Source organism: Ceratotherium simum, chromosome 1 (genome assembly GCF_057802395.1).
Source record: "Ceratotherium simum simum isolate JZ-2026a chromosome 1, ASM5780239v1, whole genome shotgun sequence".
Lineage (NCBI taxonomy): Eukaryota > Metazoa > Chordata > Mammalia > Perissodactyla > Rhinocerotidae > Ceratotherium > Ceratotherium simum.
The window spans coordinates 76290453-76312691 of NC_141900.1; the positions used below are offsets into that span (position 1 = coordinate 76290453).

At 39.7% G+C, this 22239-nt stretch overlaps 1 protein-coding gene across 2 annotated transcripts in view; it reads right to left on the minus strand.

Annotated features, from left to right (window-relative positions):
• CTTNBP2 (cortactin binding protein 2) overlaps positions 1–16372 on the minus strand; it is a 150962-nt gene extending 134590 nt beyond the window's left edge. The window contains exons 1-2 of one of the 2 annotated variants that reach the window (XM_004418768.3): positions 16203–16371; positions 4737–4844 (exon numbers count right to left, since the gene is read on the minus strand). In XM_004418768.3, coding sequence (XP_004418825.2) covers positions 4737–4844; positions 16203–16283 — 189 coding nt within the window. In that variant the 5' untranslated portion in view covers positions 16284–16371. Of the gene's footprint in view, positions 1–4736; positions 4845–16202 lie in introns of both variants that reach the window. The other variant, XM_087429980.1, reaches the window with a different exon arrangement.
• Between the last annotated feature and the right edge of the window lie 5867 nt (positions 16373–22239).

Consider the following 22239-nt stretch of genomic DNA (forward strand, 5'->3'; position numbering starts at 1 on the left):
TTCTCCAAAGTCCTCGCCTTCCTCCAAGGTACTAGAATGTAGCCAGCCAGCCAGCACCATTTCCCAGTCTCCTGTGCAGCTACTGGGTGTATCCACAAAAGTTCTCATCAATGTACATGTGTGCACTGCTTAGAAGTTGCTTGTCCTTCATTTCCTCTCTTGTCCCCTTACCATAGGCTAGGATGTAGAGTGGCATTGACCCAGCTTCAACCACAGGGATGAGGCTCATTCCCTAAGGAGAGCAGTAAGATGGAAATAACCTGAGTTGTTGAATGACCACTTGGCATATAGCTGCCTCTCCAGCACAGATCACTCACCTCCAGAATGGTATGTGAGGAGTAAACTTCTTATTTAATCTATTAGACTTTGGGTCTCTTGGTTACAGCTGCTTGTACAAGGAAATTCTATAATTTGATATCTTCTATGATACAAGTGCCATAAATGCATTCTATCTGAAGAAATGTTAAACTCGCTAATCTTTAAAAGTTTCAATGCAAATAATAATTAGAAGTCCAGATTATATAGTCACTCTAGTGACTATAGGTTAGGAGGAAGGATTGCCATGCCTACAATACCATCAATTCTCATTTATCCAATCTAAAAGGAAAAAGAAGGCATACAAGAAACCTGGAGCTAATTACCCAAGGAATTCAGTGTTTCAATGATATAATATTTACATAAACTCATGCTAACAATAGCAGGCTGGCCCCTGCAAAATGTACAAAAAAAACAATTTTGACTCTTAAAATTTTATAATTACAGCATTTTCATCTTCTTGTCCTTGTCTCCCTTTGACTAAGATACTGATAAAAATCCTGGGAGCAAGAGGGAAAAAGTGAAGGCCAGAAGATTCCACAAACCAAACAATTAGCATTGAACAAATGATTTCTGGATAAGTTGTATATTTAAATTTTGAATATTCAATCAAATTTAATTCAAAAAGCTCTGTTTTCTATCTTGGTTTTCAGAAAATGCAACTGCTTCTCCTTGAGCACATTCTCAATGAAACTCCAAAGTATCTTCCTCTAAACTTCATTTGATATATATATTTATTCAAAGATTTATTCCTACTTTCTGTGAATGAGGGGGAATTGTTGAGAAACAAAATATTTCTTATGTGATTAAAGCAAAATATATTTCAGTTAAGCTGCTTTAGACAATTCAGATTTTCCACTAATATTGTTCTTTTTAAAATATAATTTCTCCCCAATAAAAACTAATGTCTTGAATATTATCTGTTACAAAGTCACGGACTTTTTTTATTAGGAAATATTCTTACTTTAATATGAAAATAGTAAAAGTACCAAGACAGATATTATAATTTCATAACACCCTCCCCCAAAATCATATTTGTGGATTATTTTGAAAAGTCTATTGCCATTAATTCAATGATCTATGCAACTTTTTATAACTTGAAAATCAAAAGCATCAGAGTAGCGTGATTAAAAAAGTAAAACAGCTTGGTCTGAAACATCTTTTTAAAGTTTCTAAAATTCTAAAGGATGTGAATGTCTCACAACAGAATAATTTCTAAATTTTAATAAAGTTCAGGGTACAAATTAGATATATTTATATCTAAAAAAATAATATATTAAGTTCAAAAATATTTAATATATTCAAAGAAATATTACTTTTGACTATTTTTTAAAACAAAATGTACTTCTCTCCCGATTGAATAGTAGCATATGATTATTGATTGAGTAGACTTTGACTTTTAATTTAGGAAGAAATTTATCTCATAATATGAGATGAAAATAAAGGTTTCACATTCTCTCTCCTTCCCAATTTCTTGCTGGGGCATTAGCCAGTCACTAAATTATATGCTACTATTAAAGGAAAAGGCAACTAAATGACACATCTGGACCCATGTAAATATTTCACTAGTTTCAGTGACTTCCCCAAGGGAATAGTCAATCAGTAAGTCCCCACAGTGAGTCTATGACAGCTATGAAAGGTGTATGAAAATGACCATATTATCTACTCTTAAAAACACAACCATCTAAATCAACCACAATTCTCAATTTTAAAAAATGACACAAAGCTTTAAGAATCTCCAAGTACACATGCACACCACCTTCATGACCTGAGATAAATCACAATCTCTCTGGGCTTCCTTTTCGCTTGTTTGATTTTAATCTACAAACAAAGGAGACTGGTGTCAGCCCATGGTTCTCCCCAGGGGCAGTACCCTGGGAGGCCTTTTAGAAACAGGAGAGAGCCTTTTCAGTTTTCACAGTGATTGGCACTTAGGGGGAAAGAGTAGAGGGTCTCACATATCCAGGAACTGTCCCAAGTCCCCCACAACTTTCAGACGTCCCTCTGTTCATTCCTGTCATTAGAACCTTCAGTATGACTATCTGAGCCTAGAGAGTAACTCTTTTTTACATATAAACAAATTGTTTAAATTCAGTTTTAACACACACTGAATTTTCCAGGGATTCGACTCCCATGTAAATATGTCTGGAATTATACCAAGAGTTTTCACCATTTCAGAAGAATCACCTCACCCACAGCAAATCCACTCACTGCATCTGGGTCAGCAATATGGCATACCTGGACCAGGATTCTTTTGCAGCTATTGCAATTCATGGCGATGCTATGAATAGGTGCCAATAGCTACCTACGTTATCGTGTCTTCCAGTATAGTCATACCTCTGCATTTATATATTGAAATACATAATATTTTGTTATAAATTACTCTCCTGTTAACTTTATATCACAATCAGGGCAATGTACTGGTTATTTTTAACATAATCTACTTATACAGGTAATTATCCATAAATTTCATTGCCAGAGAGTAAAAGCGTAATACAAAATATTTTATAAAAACCCTAACACTAGATCTGATAGGGATGCAAACCACTAACCTAGAATATCATGTAAGGCTTCTTGCAATTCCAACATTCCTTGATTCTATGGAAAACTTCAGTTTGGCAAGCCCTGATCATTAGCAAGCTTTTACCTCTACTCTTTCATTCGAAAGTTTTGCAATTAAGTTAAATACATGTAGTTGCTAAGGCGATACACAAAAACACAGACTCCACTAAACACTCAAACACTGGTGTGAGCAGTGGGAACTGCCACAGTGCTGATGCCGTTTACAGGTTAACAGAGAGGGACAGAAAAACACCTGAGGTAGAACTGGAGCCTCACATCCAAGTCGTCTCAAGACGCTACACAACTGGCCTCACAGGTGACTGTGCCCTTGTTCTCTCCTCAGGCTGAGGGTCACATATTTTAGTGACACACAGCCTTAGCATTTCTTCCACAAAGTTTGTTCCAGAAAGTATACATTGGCAAGCAATGCAAATGTGGAACAGGATGAAACCTCTCCCAACCAAACTGCGCAAATGTCGACTTAGCAAAGCTTGTCATTCAAAAAGCAACACCTGCAACTCAATATTGGCTTGCCAATGGTAACTCTACTCCTATTTTTCTGAGGCAATCATTCTCTGTCATCAGACTGAGGAATAATCATTATCCCCACTGGAGTTTGTGAGAAAGTACTGAAGTCATTATTTCAGGAACCCCTTCCCTGTACAACTTCATTCTCAGCACGTCCACCTTCCACATTACAACTAACCATCCACCCTTATTACTTCTTTCCCCCACCATGTAAGCTCCCACTGGGGGCAACAATTTTTTGACATTCCACAGATTTTCATATGTTAAAATAAACTAGACAAGACAAAGTTTGAGGAAATACTCCCTGGTGAAAAAAGATAAATCCATACTTCCTATATAATAAATATATGCCTCTTGGTCAAATTACCAAGAGACAGGAAACACTCGATTACGTACAAAATATTAAATATAAAAGAGAAAAAAACTTAACTGTGGCTCACAGACTAAAACAAGTACCAGATGGAGAACAATCAATTAGAAAGTTTTGCATCAAGAAAGTTTAACAACATTATTTTTAAAAAACCAAAACTTTATTGAAGTATTTAGGTAATAAATTAGAAGACAGTTATTTGAAAATTATGAAAATTTCAAAATTACTGTAAAAATCAGATGAAAAATAAAACTAAAAGATAAATACTTAGTTTTTTAATTTTTTTTATTGAGATAACATTGGTTTATAACATTATGCAGATTTCAGGTGTACATCATCATAATTCAACTTCTGTATATACTACAGTGTGTTCACCACCAAAAGTCTAGTTTCCATCTGTCACTGTACAAATGTCCCCCTTTACCCCTTTCACCGTTCCCCCACCCCCTACTCCTCTGGTTACCACCAATCTGTTCTCTGTATCTATATAAACACTTAGTTTTTAACTCTTAGGAATTTCTGAAAATAAGAAACCATTTATAATTTATATAGAAAAAGCTCAATTATCAGCAATATCTTTTATAAATGATTCTCTTAATTTTTCCTCACTGCCCTCACATACATGTAGGATACCAAATTACCAATTTCCTGAAAACTTATGCCTTTAACCAAATAAACATGTGAAACATAAAAGGATTTCAGAACCAATACAGCTTAATTCTCAAGTTTCCCATATTAAACAATTTAGTTTCTGTCCCCATCATTTCAATGACCATCCAACTTCAGTGTTTGTTGGGCTTATAAAGGTTATGGGTTGGTGTTTGGGTGACGGGCACACTTGAACCTGATGTAACATTTTATATCTATATGGTTCAAAAATTAAGAAAAAGAAGCTTTGCCATTGGCCCTCTGAAAAAATAAAATAACACAGTAATGGGACTTGGCCCTAGAAAGTTCTTACCCGCAGGGCCTCGATGACAAGGTCTCTAGCCTCGAGCTCCCCTTCCATCACGCTGAGGAGCATCCGAAGCTCTGATTTACTGAGGGTGTCCACATCAAACTCTTTTTTCTGTAACACAAATTTAAGAAAAACAATGAAAAACTATTCCTAGGAACAATACATACATCCTAAAGGTATGCAATGGATCGTTTTTATCCCAGCGGCTCAGCAAATCCAAGAAGCACTGGGGCCCTGTTCAGCAGCAGACAATCTATGCCCTGACCTCCCAGGACGAGAGGTAAAAATCATAATGCCAATCTCCCAAATCTCTCCTCTAAGGACATCTACTTTCCCAGCCTGCCTGCACAGCTGGATTCAGAATCTCTTCAAATTTTGCAACACAGATTTAAAGTCCCTGGAATTTGTTCCAAAACAGGTCCAGTGTATGTTGTGAGGAGTTGTGAGGGTAGCAAAAAAAGCAAAAATGCATTCCTAGAAGGACCCCAACATAAAGGCTCCTGGAAGGTTATTATAAATTCCAGGACATCCAATAATAACAGGTCACGTTTATATAACACTCCACAGCAGAGGCCACCAGCTGGCAGCCTACAGCCAAATCTGGCCCACAGATGTGTGTTACTTGGGCCACAAAGTGTTTTGTTTTTTTATTCAGCCATCATTAAGTCAATCTGAAGACGTCACCAAAAACTCCAGATCTCTGGCTTCTCTTCAAAATTCAGATGAGCCGGTAACCCCAGATTCATATTCCCACAGGGCAATCATCCACAGAGCCAACTAGCAGCAGACACTTTAGAAAGAACACTGTCTTCACTTTGCTACCCCCGCCTCTCCCCCCTACACAGGGAGCAGGTATATGTACTTTTAAGAGGGCTGGCCCGCCACCCACGTTTAGTCGTCTGGGCCTGTGATCAGTAACTCTGGAAGCCCTGCTTTATGATTATCAAACACTTTCTTATGTGATGCCTCTGCAGCTTCTAGCTATTCCATAAAGCAGGCTTGGTAGGCAGCTAAGGCAGGAATAAGTGAGCCTTCCAGAAACCCAGCTACACCACGAGGCATCAGCACCATGGCCCTGGGGGTCATAATCCTCACCCACCACTCTTCCAGCCCCACTGTCTTCTCCTCCCTGGTGATTGCATCCAATCATGGCTTTAAACCCCACTGATACACCACTGACTCCCAAAATTCTTTTGTCTCCAACTCTGCTCTCTTTCCTCACAACAGCTTTTACAAGCAGGTCTTTCTGACACCCATCTCACTGATGAAACTGAAAGGATCAGTTAGCATGTTCATAGCGAAGCCTGGATGAGTCCACAGCCTGAACTCCTTCCACAGCACTTACTCCGCTGCTCCCTTCTGTGGAGAGACTCATTTGACAAACCCAGGCACTGTCAGAGGGAGGGTAATACACGTTCATCCCCAAACGTCTCAGAACACCCAACCTCAGAAGCCACTCTTCAGAACATTCTAGAATATTACTTGACATTTGCAGAGCACCCATTGGTTTCCAAAGTATTCTCAAAGAACTAAATCTAATCTATAAGATATCATCATCTTATTTTTCAGTTTAGAAAACCACAACTCGAAGTCAGATAATGTACCCAGATCACGCAACCAGGAAATAGCAAAACTACAACCAAGCACTGTGACTTGTGTACACAATTTACTAGCACAGTGCCAATATTCTGGAGATGAAAATAGTGCCATTCTATTAATCAGCTAATAGAACTAGTTTAGCACCTGTGTATCTGACTCCATCCTATCCTTGTGATGACACACAATAAACATAGCAAAGCCCATAAATGATCCCAGGAGCTTTCAAACAGGCATGACCAGAACTGGTCACTTTTCAGTCTCAAAGGAACCTTCTGGAAGGAGATAATAATAGTATAAAGCAGGATGAGATCAGAACAAGCTGATTCTCCAAGGAAAGATTTTAAAAGGATCTTCCTCTTAAAATTGTTTTTTTTTTTTGCACATACAATAGATAGAGTAGCGATTTGAAAAGGAAGGGGTTAAGGATGGGGAAAAAAAAAAAAAAAAAAAAAAAACCTATAGCAAGCCTAAAGGATGGGCAGTTCTGGGAGGCCCTTGCTTAGAGATATTGCCTGTGAATAATAAAATCCAATACACTAGGGCTCAAATTCTGCTCCCACTGCATAGTGGTGTCACATAAGTCTTAGAACCCAATTGTTCTCCACTTCAGACATGCCTAAGAATCACCCAGAGACCTTGTTAACACAGACTGTTGGCTCCACCCCTGAAGTTTCTGATTCAGAAGGTCTGAGGTGGGGCTATGAAGCTGCCTTTCTAACAGCTCCTGCTGCTGGTCCAAGGACTACACTTGGAGAAGCATTTTTGTAACCTATTCGAGTCTCTGTTTCCTCATCTACATAATAGAAATCCTAACATCTACCCGGCAAAGCTCTTGTGAGGAGTAAACAAGAACACATCAATGAAGTAAGTGCTAAATAAAGGCGGGTGCTTGTTGTTACTGAAGCTGAGAGCACCCAGATGTTTTACGTATGGAGGAGTGGGATATTGGCTATGAGCCTATTTCTTTGAAAATCTACCAGCCCAGGTCCAATAAACTCAGCTTATTGACTGTGATGAAAGACAGACTCTTTTATCCTGGTTTTTCCCACTGAAATGGGAGAGTAAGCTGCAATTCTTATGTGCTTTAGAGGGTAATGTTTTATTAATGCTGCTGCTGGTTGTTCTAAAGATTTTAATTAATTGTATATATTGTCCTTGTTTCTCTGAAGCTTCATAAGCAAAGCACTCCATGTTAAAAACTAATAAATTATAAAAGATACTGCCAAGATTCTGATTCACATTAGAGTCAGGAAAGCCTGCCCTGATTCCATTGTCAACATCACAACATGTGACCTGCAACCAACACTTCTGTTTTTAGCACATCACCATCAATAAACAGGGAAATTCATCTAAATAAAAAAAAACACTGTTACAAGGGTTCTTGCTAAACCATACATTACATTACATAGAATGTTAAAAAAAAATCTGTCTTCCATCACAATGTATGAAGTGATGTATTATTTTAAATATATAGTGCGTCTGTCTACCAGCTGCTCTCTCCCCTATGCCTCTCACCCCCGCTTCCTCGCTAAAAACACTACTACATCCTGGCCTTCAATAATAAAAATATCAGAATAATATTTTTAAATTGTCATTCTCCAACACTCAGTGATTCCATCCCCTATTCTGGCAAAACAGGGTAAAAGAAAGTATACGAAAACATGTTACAGGTTGTAAGACTCTAAGTATTTTACAAATAATTTCAAAGCACTTTGGCATTTTTAGAAAAATAAAGAAACCCAGAAGGAAAAATCCCAATAAAAACTACACTGTTGTTTCATATGAAGTGGCATTTATCTGACCTGATGCACATATGGTACAAAAGTACTTGGACACAGAAAAAGTAATCATTAAGGTTTCTTGGTTTAAGAGCAAAATAATTGTTCTAAATCTTATAATATTTTTAAACCATTTTACTGAAGTATGAATGACATACAAAATGCTGTACATAATGTATATAATTTGATGAGCTTGGAGATAAGTATACACCCATGAAATCAACACCACGATCTATGCCATAAATAAATCCACCACTTGCAAAAGTTTCTTCCTATCCTCTTTATTTTTTGATAAATTTTATATTTTAAAAGACTAACTTGACAACCTCATTTTCAAAAGAAGATACAAGACAGGATAGATCCACATGCCAGCACTCACATAAAAAATTAGGATCTCCATCAGGGCACCCATAAAACATGACATTCCCCCCTCCCCAAAAAGAAATCACATCAGACATGACCACAGACTAAGCTTTGTTATTATTGTACTTGCTTTTCCTAACTAACAAAGAAAAATCCAGATCTCATTTTTTAGTGACAGCAAGGCACTCAAAAAAGAAAAAAAAAAAAAAAAACTCTGCTAGATTTCAACTCCACAGGCCACAAGTCTGCCTGTCATGTTTGAGGTTTGCCAGGAAAAGTACTCTAGGAAAAGCACTTCTTAACACCTAGTTTTAAAAATCTGGCACAGGCAACTTAAACTAACCCAGAGTCTGGTCATCAAACAGAGAGCGAGCCTTCTTGGGGCCACAGACAAACGTATATACATGAAAGAGGACACAACCCCAAACTCTTACTGTTCAACACAGCAGTTTTCAACAGCCCTGAATTACCTGGGGTGGTCATGGGGGGCGAGGGTGGGGCATTCTTCTGGGTTTTCTCATACAGGAGAGAGGGGGCGGGGGCGAGGGTGGAAGAAGATAAAATAGAACCTGGCTAAACTGTCATCCTAAATGGCCAGAACTGAACACAGGCCAATATCAAGTTTCCTTCACTACCACCCCCCACCACCAAAAAAAAAAATCTAAAACACTGGATTTATGTATGCAATTCAACAGTCATAACCAAATAAGGCCAGAAGACCCTTACCTATATCCTTTAAGAATTAAGGGAGTCAGCACATTAATGGTTGCCAAAAAGCCTTTAGGAGATATGAGCCACAGTGGCAGAAGTGCCCCTCAGATCTTTGCCCAAACATATCAGTTATGGCCAAAATCTAGTGACCAAACACAAAACCAGACACATTCTCTGGTTCTTTCCATAGACACCAAGAGCATCTCCTCCAGTTTCAAATCTAGTAGGTTGTGCCTACATTTGATCAATGAATTTACCATGTGGGAGGGAGGTGAGTACCTGAGAAAGCAGATGGACTGGAAGAACATTATTTCTTCTCTTTAGATCTAAGGTTTCCCAGTGGTAAAATGAGAATGTTGCACTAAGTGATCTCTAAAATCTCTTCCAGCCCCCAAATGTCCTGATTTCACATACCATCAGGGTAACTGGATTACTGGACTGAGGAAATTTAGGTCATTCCCTGAAGCCTTTGAGAGATATTTGCAGAAAACTGATTTTGCCTCTTTGCTCAGAAGTTACAGAAATGTATTTTCCTCTCAGTTTAACAGTGCACACTAATAATTAATAATCCATTTAGAATTTTCCGTGTAAGCAAAATTTATGCTTTGGGGATGAATAACAAAGGCTGTAAAGAAGGGAAAAGCAATGAAACACATCTTGAGATTTCAAATAGAAAATCAAAATTTGAAGACTGTATCATTAACATGAAAAATTTAAATCCAAATTTCTAGGTACAGAGAACATTTACAATATTAAGAAAATGTGAATTTAGCCAATTACAAGGATTTTCATGAACAAAAGTACATGTTTTCATGCTCTAAAACTATTTCAAATCTCTAAAGTTATATCTTGCTTTGAGATTATTCCTTCTGATTTCTCTCTACACGGAAGAGTGTTCCTGACAGGGTTTGCATATCTCTGATTTTGTTCTTCCTAAACCTCCTTTCTCCTCTAATTCATCTTCAGGACATAGCTCAAATCCCATTTTATATGTCTTTCCAGACTCCAGAAATCTCTCGTTCTTTCAATTCAGTCTTAGAGTCTGTTCTATTACTTCATTTGGCTATTAATCGTGTCCTGCCTTGTGTATTTCCTCATGATATTAAACTTATCTATCTTAACTCTCTATTTTCTCACCTCTACTCGATGTGTCAGGACAGCAAGAGTATTATATCTTTACATAATTTTACCCATCATGTATACCCCACTCCCCAACTTTTATACTGAGTGAAATGCGTATTTCACTCAGTATAAAAACACAAAGCATGTGAACGATATGTAAATGATACACCAGTCTTACTAAGATACAATGTTATGACCCACTTTAGAGGGCAACGAAGTAACTGATCATTCAATCATTTTCATTCATTGTTTCAAAAACCATTTAGAATAATCTAAACTAGGGCAATTTGGTGTGCGCCTTTACAGCATCATAGCAAGAAACTGGGGTCATGCGCCTCGAATCAACCACACTGCCTGGGGTCTTTCACACAAGACAAGCAACTCAGTGTATTGGAAGGAGATAAAAATGACAAGTAAATAGAATGTCAAGAAGGAAAGCTGGTAATGGATGTAACTAATTTTAAGTAGAGAAAACTGGAATGAAAGCAGAAAACTGGTTTAGTCAGGGGTGGTAGCCTCTGATAATTAAGTGCAGCTACATCCCTTTTCTTCCTTTCAGATCTTCTCTCAGTCTCCATTTCCTCTTTGGAAAGAAAGGACTACATCTCAGATAAAACAAACGTCTATTTCCATCCTAATTCAGCTTTTCAATGTTACATCAGCCCTACATGGGACATGGATCATCTCCACATGCGAGCTGGCATCCAGATCCAGTATCCGTCCTTTAAGAAGTTTAAAACGCATTGAAGAATATCGTCTCGATTATCTGTAGATGGCAAATGTCAGCATGCTGATTTTCAAATGAAGAGGCTGAGAGACAGGGACATCTAAATGATGTTCTTAAAAGCCCTTTTGTGGAAGAACTCAGGCCTTCTGGAATCATCTTGTTGCCTTTTCAATTAAATATAAAAATGTCAAAACCAAATCATCTGCAAACAAGTATCCATTCCACATAGTAATTTTAACTTGGCTATACTGCACTTACTATAATAACCTTTTAAATCGATTCTCAACCTAGTTGGTTATTTACTAACAATTTATTCCAAGACAGAATTTTTTTTTTCTAAAATCAAGATTTCTACATGGATGGCATCATATTGTGTACAGCATTAATAACATGATCTCATTATTTTTGTACAAGTTATTTGTAACAGATTAAGCTAAAATTTTAAAAGTCCTTTGTTATCAATGTCATCATCATCATCTCTCTTGTAACTATTCTCCATTTCTTTACCTAATCCTCAAAGACAAAAGACAAGTTTCCTTTTCCATGTTATATAAGTCTTGTAAAGGAGCTCCAATAGAGAAGAATACAATCAAGTGCATTCAAATAAAGTCTCCTTCTAAAGCAATACTCAGATGTGCTTAAATGGAAGGGAGAGAAACTTGCTCCATCCTTCCTAGGCACAGAGTTGAATTCTAATCCCACATTTCTGGGCATTTGCAGACTTTTCCACAGCATTGCCTAACCTCCTTCTTCCTGCCCAATCTTTCTTTTTATCCCCTTTTCCTGTTTGCAAACTTCCCTGCTTTTCCCTCTTAACCCCCCTCTCAATCGTTCCCTCCTCCACACCCCAGTGGGTGATTTGGCCTTGACTCTATTATTGGAAGAATTCAGGATGGGAGAGTGCAGTTTCCACCCCACCACCACCACATCTCCAGGTTCAATCACTGTTTTGAAGAGAGAAAATCTAAAGGGAAAAGTAATTGTGTTGGAAATTTAATTAAAAAAAAAAATCTGTAAAGTATCTGAAATGTCATTGAGAAAAGCAGCTTGGAATGGGACAATATAAAAATGAAAATCAAAAACGATAAGAATCAGGGTCATCTTTCTGAAAGAAGAAAAGATCTATAATATCTATAATGTTAATTACTACAAATCACAGGCCAATAGTTTCATTACAATCTGGTAATGCACAAAGTAAAATTTCTAATTAGCCAATCAACATTCACTACTATGACACAGCTTCTTGGTGAGTGTTCATTTTCTTCATTCAATAAATATTGGTGGGACACCTACCACGTGCCTGGAACTGTGCTAAGCAACTTTTGCTTTCTTTTACAAACAAAACCCACACAGCTCCTCTTGAAGGAGGAGGCTGCTCTCTCTCAGCCACAGCCTTGCTGTCCATATGATCAACAGCAGATATTTGTAAATGGCTGATTAAGTACTAAGTCTGTGAAACATTTTCTCACCTCATAAAATTACATGAAACGCAAGAGGATAGAACCAACTGGCAATCTAGCCTAGGCATGGATTCAATCACAGAGAGGACAAATGCTTTTCTCTAAACACAATTGTTCCTGTGAGAAATATAACAACCACGATAGCAACAATAATGAAGTCCAAAAACACAAGAGCAAACAGAAAGGTACAACCTATTATTTAAGAAGAAAAAAAGTAAAGAGTGAAAAGCATCATGTTGAAAGCAGTTATATTCTATTCTTTGGGGGAATATTTTAGTTTATTTCCTCAACTTCGAAACTATTTTTCTAAAGCACACAGTTGAGACTGAAATTGAAATTTCTATGCTCATCTTTGAAAGCTCCTCACATGTGCCCCAGGCCATCTCTCAAGGAACCCTAAAAACCAGCCACACTTGCACACAGCTATCTGCAGTTTCCCTGTCTGAGTCCTCCTTACATCTCAAGGCCCAGCTCAAATCCCATCCTTCTGTGCAATGTTTCCAGATCCTTCCACTAGGAATCCTCTCCACGACTCTTCTTCCCCAGACTCCTAACACAAATTATTTGTGCCTCTCATGACACCATCATCTCTGATTGGATTCCTAGCTACACGACAGTTTCCACACTGGAATGCGTTACTTTAGGGCAGCAAATATGTTACTTGTGATGTCTCCATTTCAGTAAGTCTTCTGCAATGCGTATTAAATTTAGATTATTTCCTACTTAAAAATTGTACTGTGAAACTTTCAATATTCTATAGCTGCCATATAACTATAATTTAGGTTGTTCTTGTTTTTTAAAGAAAGCTTAGCAAAATTGGCTAAGAAGGTTCTTTTCATTGCATTTACATTCAATTCTGTCACCTGGAAAAAAAAAAATTTCAAGGTGCCAGTTAATTTGTTTAATGTTACTGTTGTGCATTTTTAACAAAATTGCCCAAATTTTTCTCCTTGCCACTCTCACTGTGACAACAAAATTTATATCTACTTTTTGCGTATTAGCTGCTCCAGAAAAGTCCAGAATGACAAGAATGCTGGTCAGCTTCCCAAACATAGCTCTAAAAAGAGCTCCACTTTCCTTTCACTCTTCAATTCTTTGGTGACAATAAAAAGCAGGAAGATTTGTTTTCCATACTGCCTTGTCCATCAGAAGTTATTTTTCAGAGTAGAAATAGCAATATAGCCTATAAAAGTCACATTTTGCTAAGGCACTGAAAATAGCAGGTCTCCCAGCATGGATCACAGCAAAAACTATTAATATGATCCTAGTGAATAATGTAGCCGTTACCCGGCTCTACACTTGGGATGCTTTCAGGATTTAAACAGCTAAGAACAAGGATCACAAACTAAATTTAAAACACTCCACTGAAAATCATATTAAGCTGAAAACTATAAATTAAACTTGTCTCTAAGCAACAATCTAAATAGTCAAAACTTAGTGAAAACACTCACTTTCAAAAATAGCCTACTGCTTTGGAATCTCCATTGGCTCATAACTGCCAAATGTACATAGGAAATGCATAATATGTAAACCAACTTGAAATGAAATCTCTAAAATGCAAAAAAGAATTATTCACTAAAAACGAAAAAAATTTTAAGTCCTCAGTTGCCATGAACCCAAAATGCCTAAAAATGTCTTTGATTTTTAATCATTAGATAAGGAGCAGTTATAACAACAAATATCATTCCTCAACCTAGATTTCTTTAACTTAAAAATCAGTCTACAGGTCAAGAGGCTGATATGGGAGTACTTTAAGTGAAAAGTAAAATACTCAGTTTACTGCCTAAGAAGCCATCATCAAAATTTTACTAAAAAGTCAAAAATTATTTCAGAAAACTATCAGATTAAGAGTCCTTATTGCATCTCCTCAGAACCCTACAGGATTTTATGGAAATATCAAAGGACTTTCACCGATTTTCCATAGCTATTCCCATTAACCAGGGTGAAATGATCAAATCCCTACCCATCAGCAGTGAAAATCTGACTCCTGAAAATTTTAAGCATCAGAAAGGGAACACTGACCTCCTTAACACAAAAATCCACCTAGCATCCAAGGTTCTGTTTACAATCTATCCAAATAAAACTATAGATCGGCTACAGACCATAAATCAGATGTTTGTGTTTGGTTTAATTGTCAGGTGATTAAAATATTGAGGGTAATAGAACGAAGCCCATTTTAAGTCCATTAAACAAACAAATTCAACCATCCTGGGAAAGGAGAAACACACACACCCCCCTCTTTCTTTTTCTTCTCACTCCCCTCCCCTTACCATCTCTTAGGGATGAAGGTACCCAACCATTTCAACTTCCCTGAGAGGCTTGTTGTCTTAATAGCTGGCTTCCTTATTGTACCTCACAGAGAGGAACGGATTCACGGCATCAAAAGTAGGCAGGTTTCATTTGAAATCTTAAGAAAGTTCATATTTTCCACGTAAAGAATGAAAAATCAATTTTCCTAAAAGTTTCAGATCAAAACTTGCCAGTTTCACAAGCGGAAATCAGCAGCCCTCCACCTCCGTTTTTCCTTCCCTCCCTCTTTTTTTCCTTTCCTTCCCTGGCTCAGCTCCTCTCAAGCCCAAGTACTTCCTCCACATCTCTCCTCTCCCTCTCCAGAAAGCCCTACCTCTATACAGAGAGGAAGTCAATGCAGCCCTGGCTATTTACACCTGGCCCTGCCCTCTGCCACTCGTGCAGCAACTCTGCTCAGGTCATGGGAAGAACTGAGGGCCATCCCTGCTCCGCTCACTCCATCCCACCCGGAATCTCTGGCGGGAGCAGCGGGATCGCGCCAAGGGTGGGAGGCGCTCCCAGAGCTGCCTTTCTTTGCAGATCCTTGCAGCTCCTGCGAAGCTGCTTCCCAAACCCCGAGAACGTTTCCACACAGGAAATGTGGATCCAGCCCTCCCCCAGGGTAGAAGCTAGAAACCACCATTGAGCCTCTGTGCACGGGAATATTCGGGGGGTGAAAATGGGAACTAGCGATGGATGGAAGCTCATTCGGCTTCCAGACCCCCAGCAAAAAAGAACAATGTGTTGATACCAGGTGCTGAACCTCCACCTCGCCCAGGCATCGTTTCGGGAAGAACAAGAACACTCCCCCCCGCCCCTCCACCCCCAAAAGCCACTACCACCAAGCGGTGGGGCAGCAGGCAGCTAGGACCCAAAGCGCCGGAGCTCAGCGGCAGCAGCGCCCACAGCTGGACACCGGGCCTCTCCCAAGGGGCCTCCGGCACACGAACACACACACAATGGGCATCCCCACACCTGCTCGGCGATGACCCGCCTCCCCCTCGCTGCTCTCCCCGGTCCGCCGAGAAGTGCCAGGCACCCCCCCAGACACGCGCCCACAACCACGCGCGCAGCGAGAGGCGAACAATGAGGGGTCAAGTTCGCCAGGAAATACACCCGAGTCCTCGCCCGGGGGCCAAACCCGACCTCAGCGGAGGGAGTGGGCGTAGGGGTCGCAGGAGACGCACGCAGGAGCCCCGAGAACCGGGCGGACCGGGGTTGCTTCCCGCGGGGCTCGGAAAGGACAAGGGGGATCCCTAGCCCGGGCAGCCGCCTCGCCCCACTCGACCCGGCCTCCGGCCCTGAGAGCTCCCCGAGGAGGGGGCACCCCTAGGAGAGGGCACCCCGAGGAGCGCGGGCTTGCGCAGCGCCCGGGGGCGCCCACCCCGAGACCCCGCGCCCACCCCGGGACCACGGTTACCGCCGCCTCCGCCGTGGCCCCCGCCGCGTCCTCGGGGGCGCAGGAGAAGTCGGGCTCGCAGCTCGCGCCGTCCGTCGCCATCTTCCTGCCCTAGCGGATCCGAATGCGAGCTCGGAGCCGCGGCTCCGGGTGCAGCCCTCTCGCCGCGGGCGGCGCTTAACCCGCTGCGGTCCAGGGACGCGGACGCGGGCGCTCGCAGCCCGGCCGCCGCCGCAGCCGCCGCGCTCCCTCCTCCCCTCGCCGCCGCCCCCGCCGCTTTAACCCGCTGCGCGCCGGAGCGCCGCCCGCCGCCTGCTCCCCGCCCCGCCGCCCCGCGCCCGGCGCCAGCCCTCAGCCGGCTCGTCGAGATACGGGAAATGGGCACATGCCCAGGCCAGGTTATGGCGCGGCGCGGAGATGGGGGAATCAAAGCCGCTGGGTGAGGTGAAGGAAAGAAAGAGCCCAAGAGGTGATTCGCCCGCCCAGCACAGCCCCCACGAAGCGGATGGTGCAGACCCACCGGATTAAATGTCAGGCCTCCAGAATCCGAATTCTCTGTAAAGCAGGGAAAAATCCTTCGCTTCAGTCCTCTCTATCCCGCCGCTAGGAATCACGTAAGGCACCCTTTTCTTTTTGTTAAATTCCTTTCTTTTCTTTTCTTTTTTTTTTGGCAAGACTGCCGCCGGGGCATTTGTACCCTCCTAGTGTCTATGTCTGCCTCTGTCTTATTCTTCTTCTCCCAAAACCAACACCTCCCAGATCAAAATGCGTCCTGGTACCCTTTATTACCCTGCACCTGGCCCCTGGGTCTATACCTTTCTATTCCATCTCTTTTTCAAGAAAGGTGAAGCAAGGCCACTTTTTGTTCTTTGACTCCAAGTCTGAGTTATTTTCTGAAGGACTAACCAAGAAATTTTGTGTCATTGCTTGCAAAAGGAAGCTTTCAACTTTTAAGAGAAGTTAAAAGAATTACTCCCATGTGTTGAAGACACACACACACCAAAAAAAAAAAAAAAAAAAAAACCTTCCCTAAGAATTGATTTTATGGGAATTATAGGTCTCAGAATATATTTCATGATATGAGTGAGTTAGGTCCAAACTCTTAATTTTCCCTTCCCACATCTGATTCAATTCCTACCCTTTCCTGCCAATTCCCAGGATGTGAAAATCTTATCAAGACCATATGGTACAGGCCTTCCCAAATCACCAGATCCCAAAAATGTGTTGGAAGCGCAAAATCAAATGGAGGCATTCAGGCTGCGTCTCAACGAAGTAAAATCAAACCACAACCAAATCCTGGACTTGAAATTCTGGAAGATGAATGACTGGAATGTTCAGTCCAAGGGTTACAGATCAAGCTCATTTTAAAAAATGGCAGACTCCTAATGAAAGGTTTTGGCACTTTAATTGCTTCACTTTCCAAATTGCATCTAAATATGACACAAACCAGGGCAGAGGACATCTTTTCTGCAAAGACCCTGAAAAAGATTGATCAATAAATTGTAAAAAGTTTCCTCCCAGAAGAGGTCTACATCAAGAAAGAACTTTCACCTGGAGCCCTGGGGTTAAGGGTCACAGGTTTAGAAATCACCTCCAGGTTATCCTGTAGACAAAGGTGCTCATTTGTTTATTTTCTTTGACTTTACTCTGAGAGCTACTCCTTCTCTTAGACTTATGGTTTCCATCTCTGTTCATTATACCACTTTCTTTTATCAAATATTCTCTCTGAAATTGCTCACTATTAGAATAACTAGACTCCTTATAAGATGAAAGAAAAGCGTTTGACAGTAAAACTTAGATGCTGAAGTGGTAGTAAAAATTTAAAGTTGGAACCAAAAGCATTCCTTGTTCTTTTCAAAATGCATTTTCACACATCACAAGGCAATGAATTTTCTTGATACTGATGCTTGATACTGATGCTGAATTACTACCCAAGAAATTAACTGGCTCACTTCTGAAAAAAGACAAAAGAATAAAATAATAAACTTCACTTAGGGGTTAAGAACTGGGAATATGACATGACAATATCCCTGGAAAGCAAATCCCATTTATTTTATACATGCAGCTCAATTTTAAAAAATCATCATTGGGAAGAAGTAGCTTCTATTAGTCTAAATACAATTTAAAGCAGAATCACCCCACAAAGGAATGAATCCCTGAGTGGTTTCTTCCCTCTCACCTCCTTTTTTTCTTTTTCCTGAAGAAAAATAAACTGTTGAAAAAAAAAATCACAAGACAGCATATTTTCTAACTGCTAAGTCCCAGACCTGGGGAGGAAAATAAACAGGGTTTTGTCTGTACCTTAAAGCTGCCACTGCCTGCTGCGGAGGGTTGATGGAATATCCCACCCTAATGCACAGAAGAAGCACGCTAGGAGTTAACTCCCTCACAGTGGCCTGGCCCCAGGCTGCTTCTCCACCAGGAGAACACTTGCTGGTTTAAAATCTCTCCTGAGAATTAGCCTCTGTTGAGATTGCAAATTAACTCTTTCTGAAAGACTTTCTTTGCACAAAGACAAGCTCTATTAGAGTCAAACCAAATAGATCTGAAAGGGTAGTGACTTGATGGCTCCAGAAATTAAATCTTTTGAAGCTTCATTAAACAGCTAAGTAAATTGAAAAAAAAGACATACCAGGGCTGAAGAGAAAATTTCTGAAAGGCAGGGGAAAAGAAGAGAGATGGAAGTATAAGCAGGAAGAAAAGAAATCCCTATAACAAAAATGAATCATGATTTTTAATCCGTGAATTTCTTTCAGCATTAAAATGAAAAGAGATTGAATCTATTGCAAACAGAGAAAACTGTTAGTTTTTTTTCTCCTTTGAATATAATGATGTAGATGACCCACTGAGAAAAGAATGAGACAAATTATTTTCTGAACCCTGGAACAGAGGTGTTTGTGCTGAGCCTTAGAGCATTCTTCAAGATTCTCTTTTAAGACCAGTGAAATGGGTTGCTGCAGCTAGGAATGCAGACTGTAGTTGGGGAGCCAAGTGGTTTTCTGATTAAACCATGGCCTTGGCCTCACCAGCCACAGCCTCCAACCCATTAAACCAAAAACCCAGCGAGTTATACATAATGATGGGACGAGATGCTTCCTTCCATACGAAAAGATGAAAGAACATACACATATCCTAAAACAGTTTCCCTCTTGGAATAAGGGAATTCTTTATTTCAGTCAAATGACAACATTTATGTTAACTCCAAAGAGCAAACCATATGTTATCATGTCTTAGTATTGCCAAATGACAAAATTACTGAGTAGCAAATCATTTCTGACTGTATCCACAAGGCTATAGTTATACAATTTAAATATTCCAGACCACACTTATCCCTGTCTACACCACGGTAACCAACCTAGGAAGCCCCAAATCTTGACATCAGGAAGTCTAACAAAGAGCACAGATGAGCTTGGCGTGCCCTGTGTCTATCACATGTTTTTGAAACCAGGACATTGCCAGAAACGAGTTTTCATATGACCTGACTACATTCCCTCATCATCAGCTTGTTATTATCTACATGTGTTTAGGCTCTTTGTGGATTTCACTCAGTAAATTTAATCCTAATCTAGTTAGCCACTCTTGTCAACAACCTATGGTTTTGGAAGGCCTCCTCCACCAACTGCAGTTGGTGTGTGCCAAGGGAATGCAAGCTAATTTTACCTAAGCTAAAGCAAAACATAATTAGGAAATTAAATCTTCTAGGTAGGAAGCGAGCCAAAGCTAAACATAAATAGATCATTATAATCACTCCCAGCCCCTTTTAATACCACCTCTAGCTAGGAACTGCATTTGGTTATTCAGTGCTAAAGTGATGTCCAAATAGAAGATCTCATTAAAGAGTTAAAGGTACAGTAAGAATATTATTCCCCAGTCTAGTCACTCTAAGAACAGAAACTGGGGCTAATACAGAACAATGAAGCAGTGTTGGTTCAGTTTTATTGAATGTTTTTAAAATCCTAGACCATTACTTGGTTTGGACTCTTATCTGCAGAAGTCATTTACAAGAGTAAGTTTTAGTGCAGAAGGATGTTTTAGTGCAAAACTATTATGGAAAAACAATTTTAACAAAGGAATCTGGCCCACTGCTGCCCCTCATCCACCTGAATTGGAAATAGATCTCAATATTTCCGTTTATTCAGCCTCTTTAGCAACCCCACAAGCTTGCAGTATGTAGTTACTAAGCAACCACTAATGGAGGAGTGTTTATACCATTAGGTATTCATTATAGCGAGCTTTATTTTTCTTAGAAAATTTGAAAACTATATAAATAGGTCATGAGATCAGACTCTTATCCTCTGATTAGAAATGTAGAGCTAGCTATAAAACCAAAGCTGAAATTTTTTTTTTCACTATGGGGTATGTATTGTTCAATTCAAGAGGAAATGCAGTGCTTGAAGAATTAATAAGGAAACTATAGATTGATGCCCTTCAGTTTTCATAAATATGCAGATGGCATTTATGATTGACTCAGTGATGATTTACTTGTGATACAAAATGCAGGCGAAAAGCTGCAAATGTATAGCTTTCCTGTGTAAAATTGTGAAATAAACCAATACATCAACATTTCCAAGACAATAGTAATCATTACTCATATACTAAGTTAATGGAGTTTCTAATACCTTTGGAATTTTTGAGACATAAATTCCACCTCACAATGCCGAAAAACTCACTTGATGACAATAGTTCTTTTGTCCACCAAGACATTTTTGATTGATTAAATCAGTTGGGCTCATTTAAAAGTGCCCGGAAATGTGATGCCATTATCTGAAAAGAAATAAGGTAAATATAGAGAGAAGTTATTCAATTAACCAATAACTAGAAAATAAAATTTAATTCATAATATTTATAACACAATGTCATGGCTAGACTTGAAGACTTAATTATATTTATGATTCAAGGACTGAAAGAAGAAGAAAGCATTGGTGTTGCTATTTTCATCCTAGGGAAGGTGAAATCACTTGTAGAATGATAAAGAAAAATACTTCTGACAAATCAACATTAAGGTTTAAATAGTCTGGAATGTTTTATTCTGGCAATTAAAGAAAGATTTAAGCACTGAAGTAGTTTTATGCCAGCAATACAATATTTTTTCCTTATGGAAAAGCAGAAATAGGCACACACTGGTCTTTACTATCCGAGTCAACATCCCTTTATCATCACATCATCACTTAATGCTCACGATTTATCACTTTCAGCGTTAACATCGTCTTTGTTAAGAATCAATTCAGCTGGGATATATTTTACCTCTACTTTTTCCTTCATTCAGTATCTGCTAAGGACCTCACTTTGTCAGCTTTCGGCCTCCACCTCCTGGCCATTGACCATCCAAAAGGCATGATGTCATATGGGTCACAAGACACCATATGGGTCACAAGACACATTTTCTGCTTGGATCAACCCTCAACCCCTGCCCGATATGGCCAGAGATACCGTTGGAATGGTGGTGCGGAACCCCATTCTCAGAATTTAAAACCTGAGGTGGTGGCAAGGGAGGAGTTGAACTGAACCTGCTCAAGACCCCTGAGCTTGAGCAGTGGATCAAGACACCTTGTTTACAAATACCACATTGTATGGTTCCATTTCCTGTAAAAAATTATTTTTAGAGCTATAGAAACACACAAAAACGGAATCATAGATTCAAAGGTGAATAGTAAAAATAAAGCTTCTAACAAAAATATTCTCATGAACTTGTAAATCAGAACATAAGTCTGTCCTTTTAATGCAAGTCCATTTATCAATCTTTTTCTTGTGTGGTTAGTGTTTTGTGTCCTGTTTATGAAATCTTTGCTCAGCTCCTTAGCCTCCCAGATGCTGTTTTCTGTTGGCTTTCTTGGAGTCTCATTGCACATGCCCAGCTTAGAATTCAGCCTGAAATTTGAGAGGAAATTGTGTACAGACTTTTTGGACTCTTTCTCTTAAGTTTCTTCTTCTCTGGTTCTTTGTCCTTCAAGTCCCAGACATGTTGGCAATCCCTAATTCCTGATTTCTGTCTCCTTAGCCCAGAAAACCCATCTTTATTCCCCAGCTGTCTCCCACCCTGATCCTAGCCCTTCTGTTG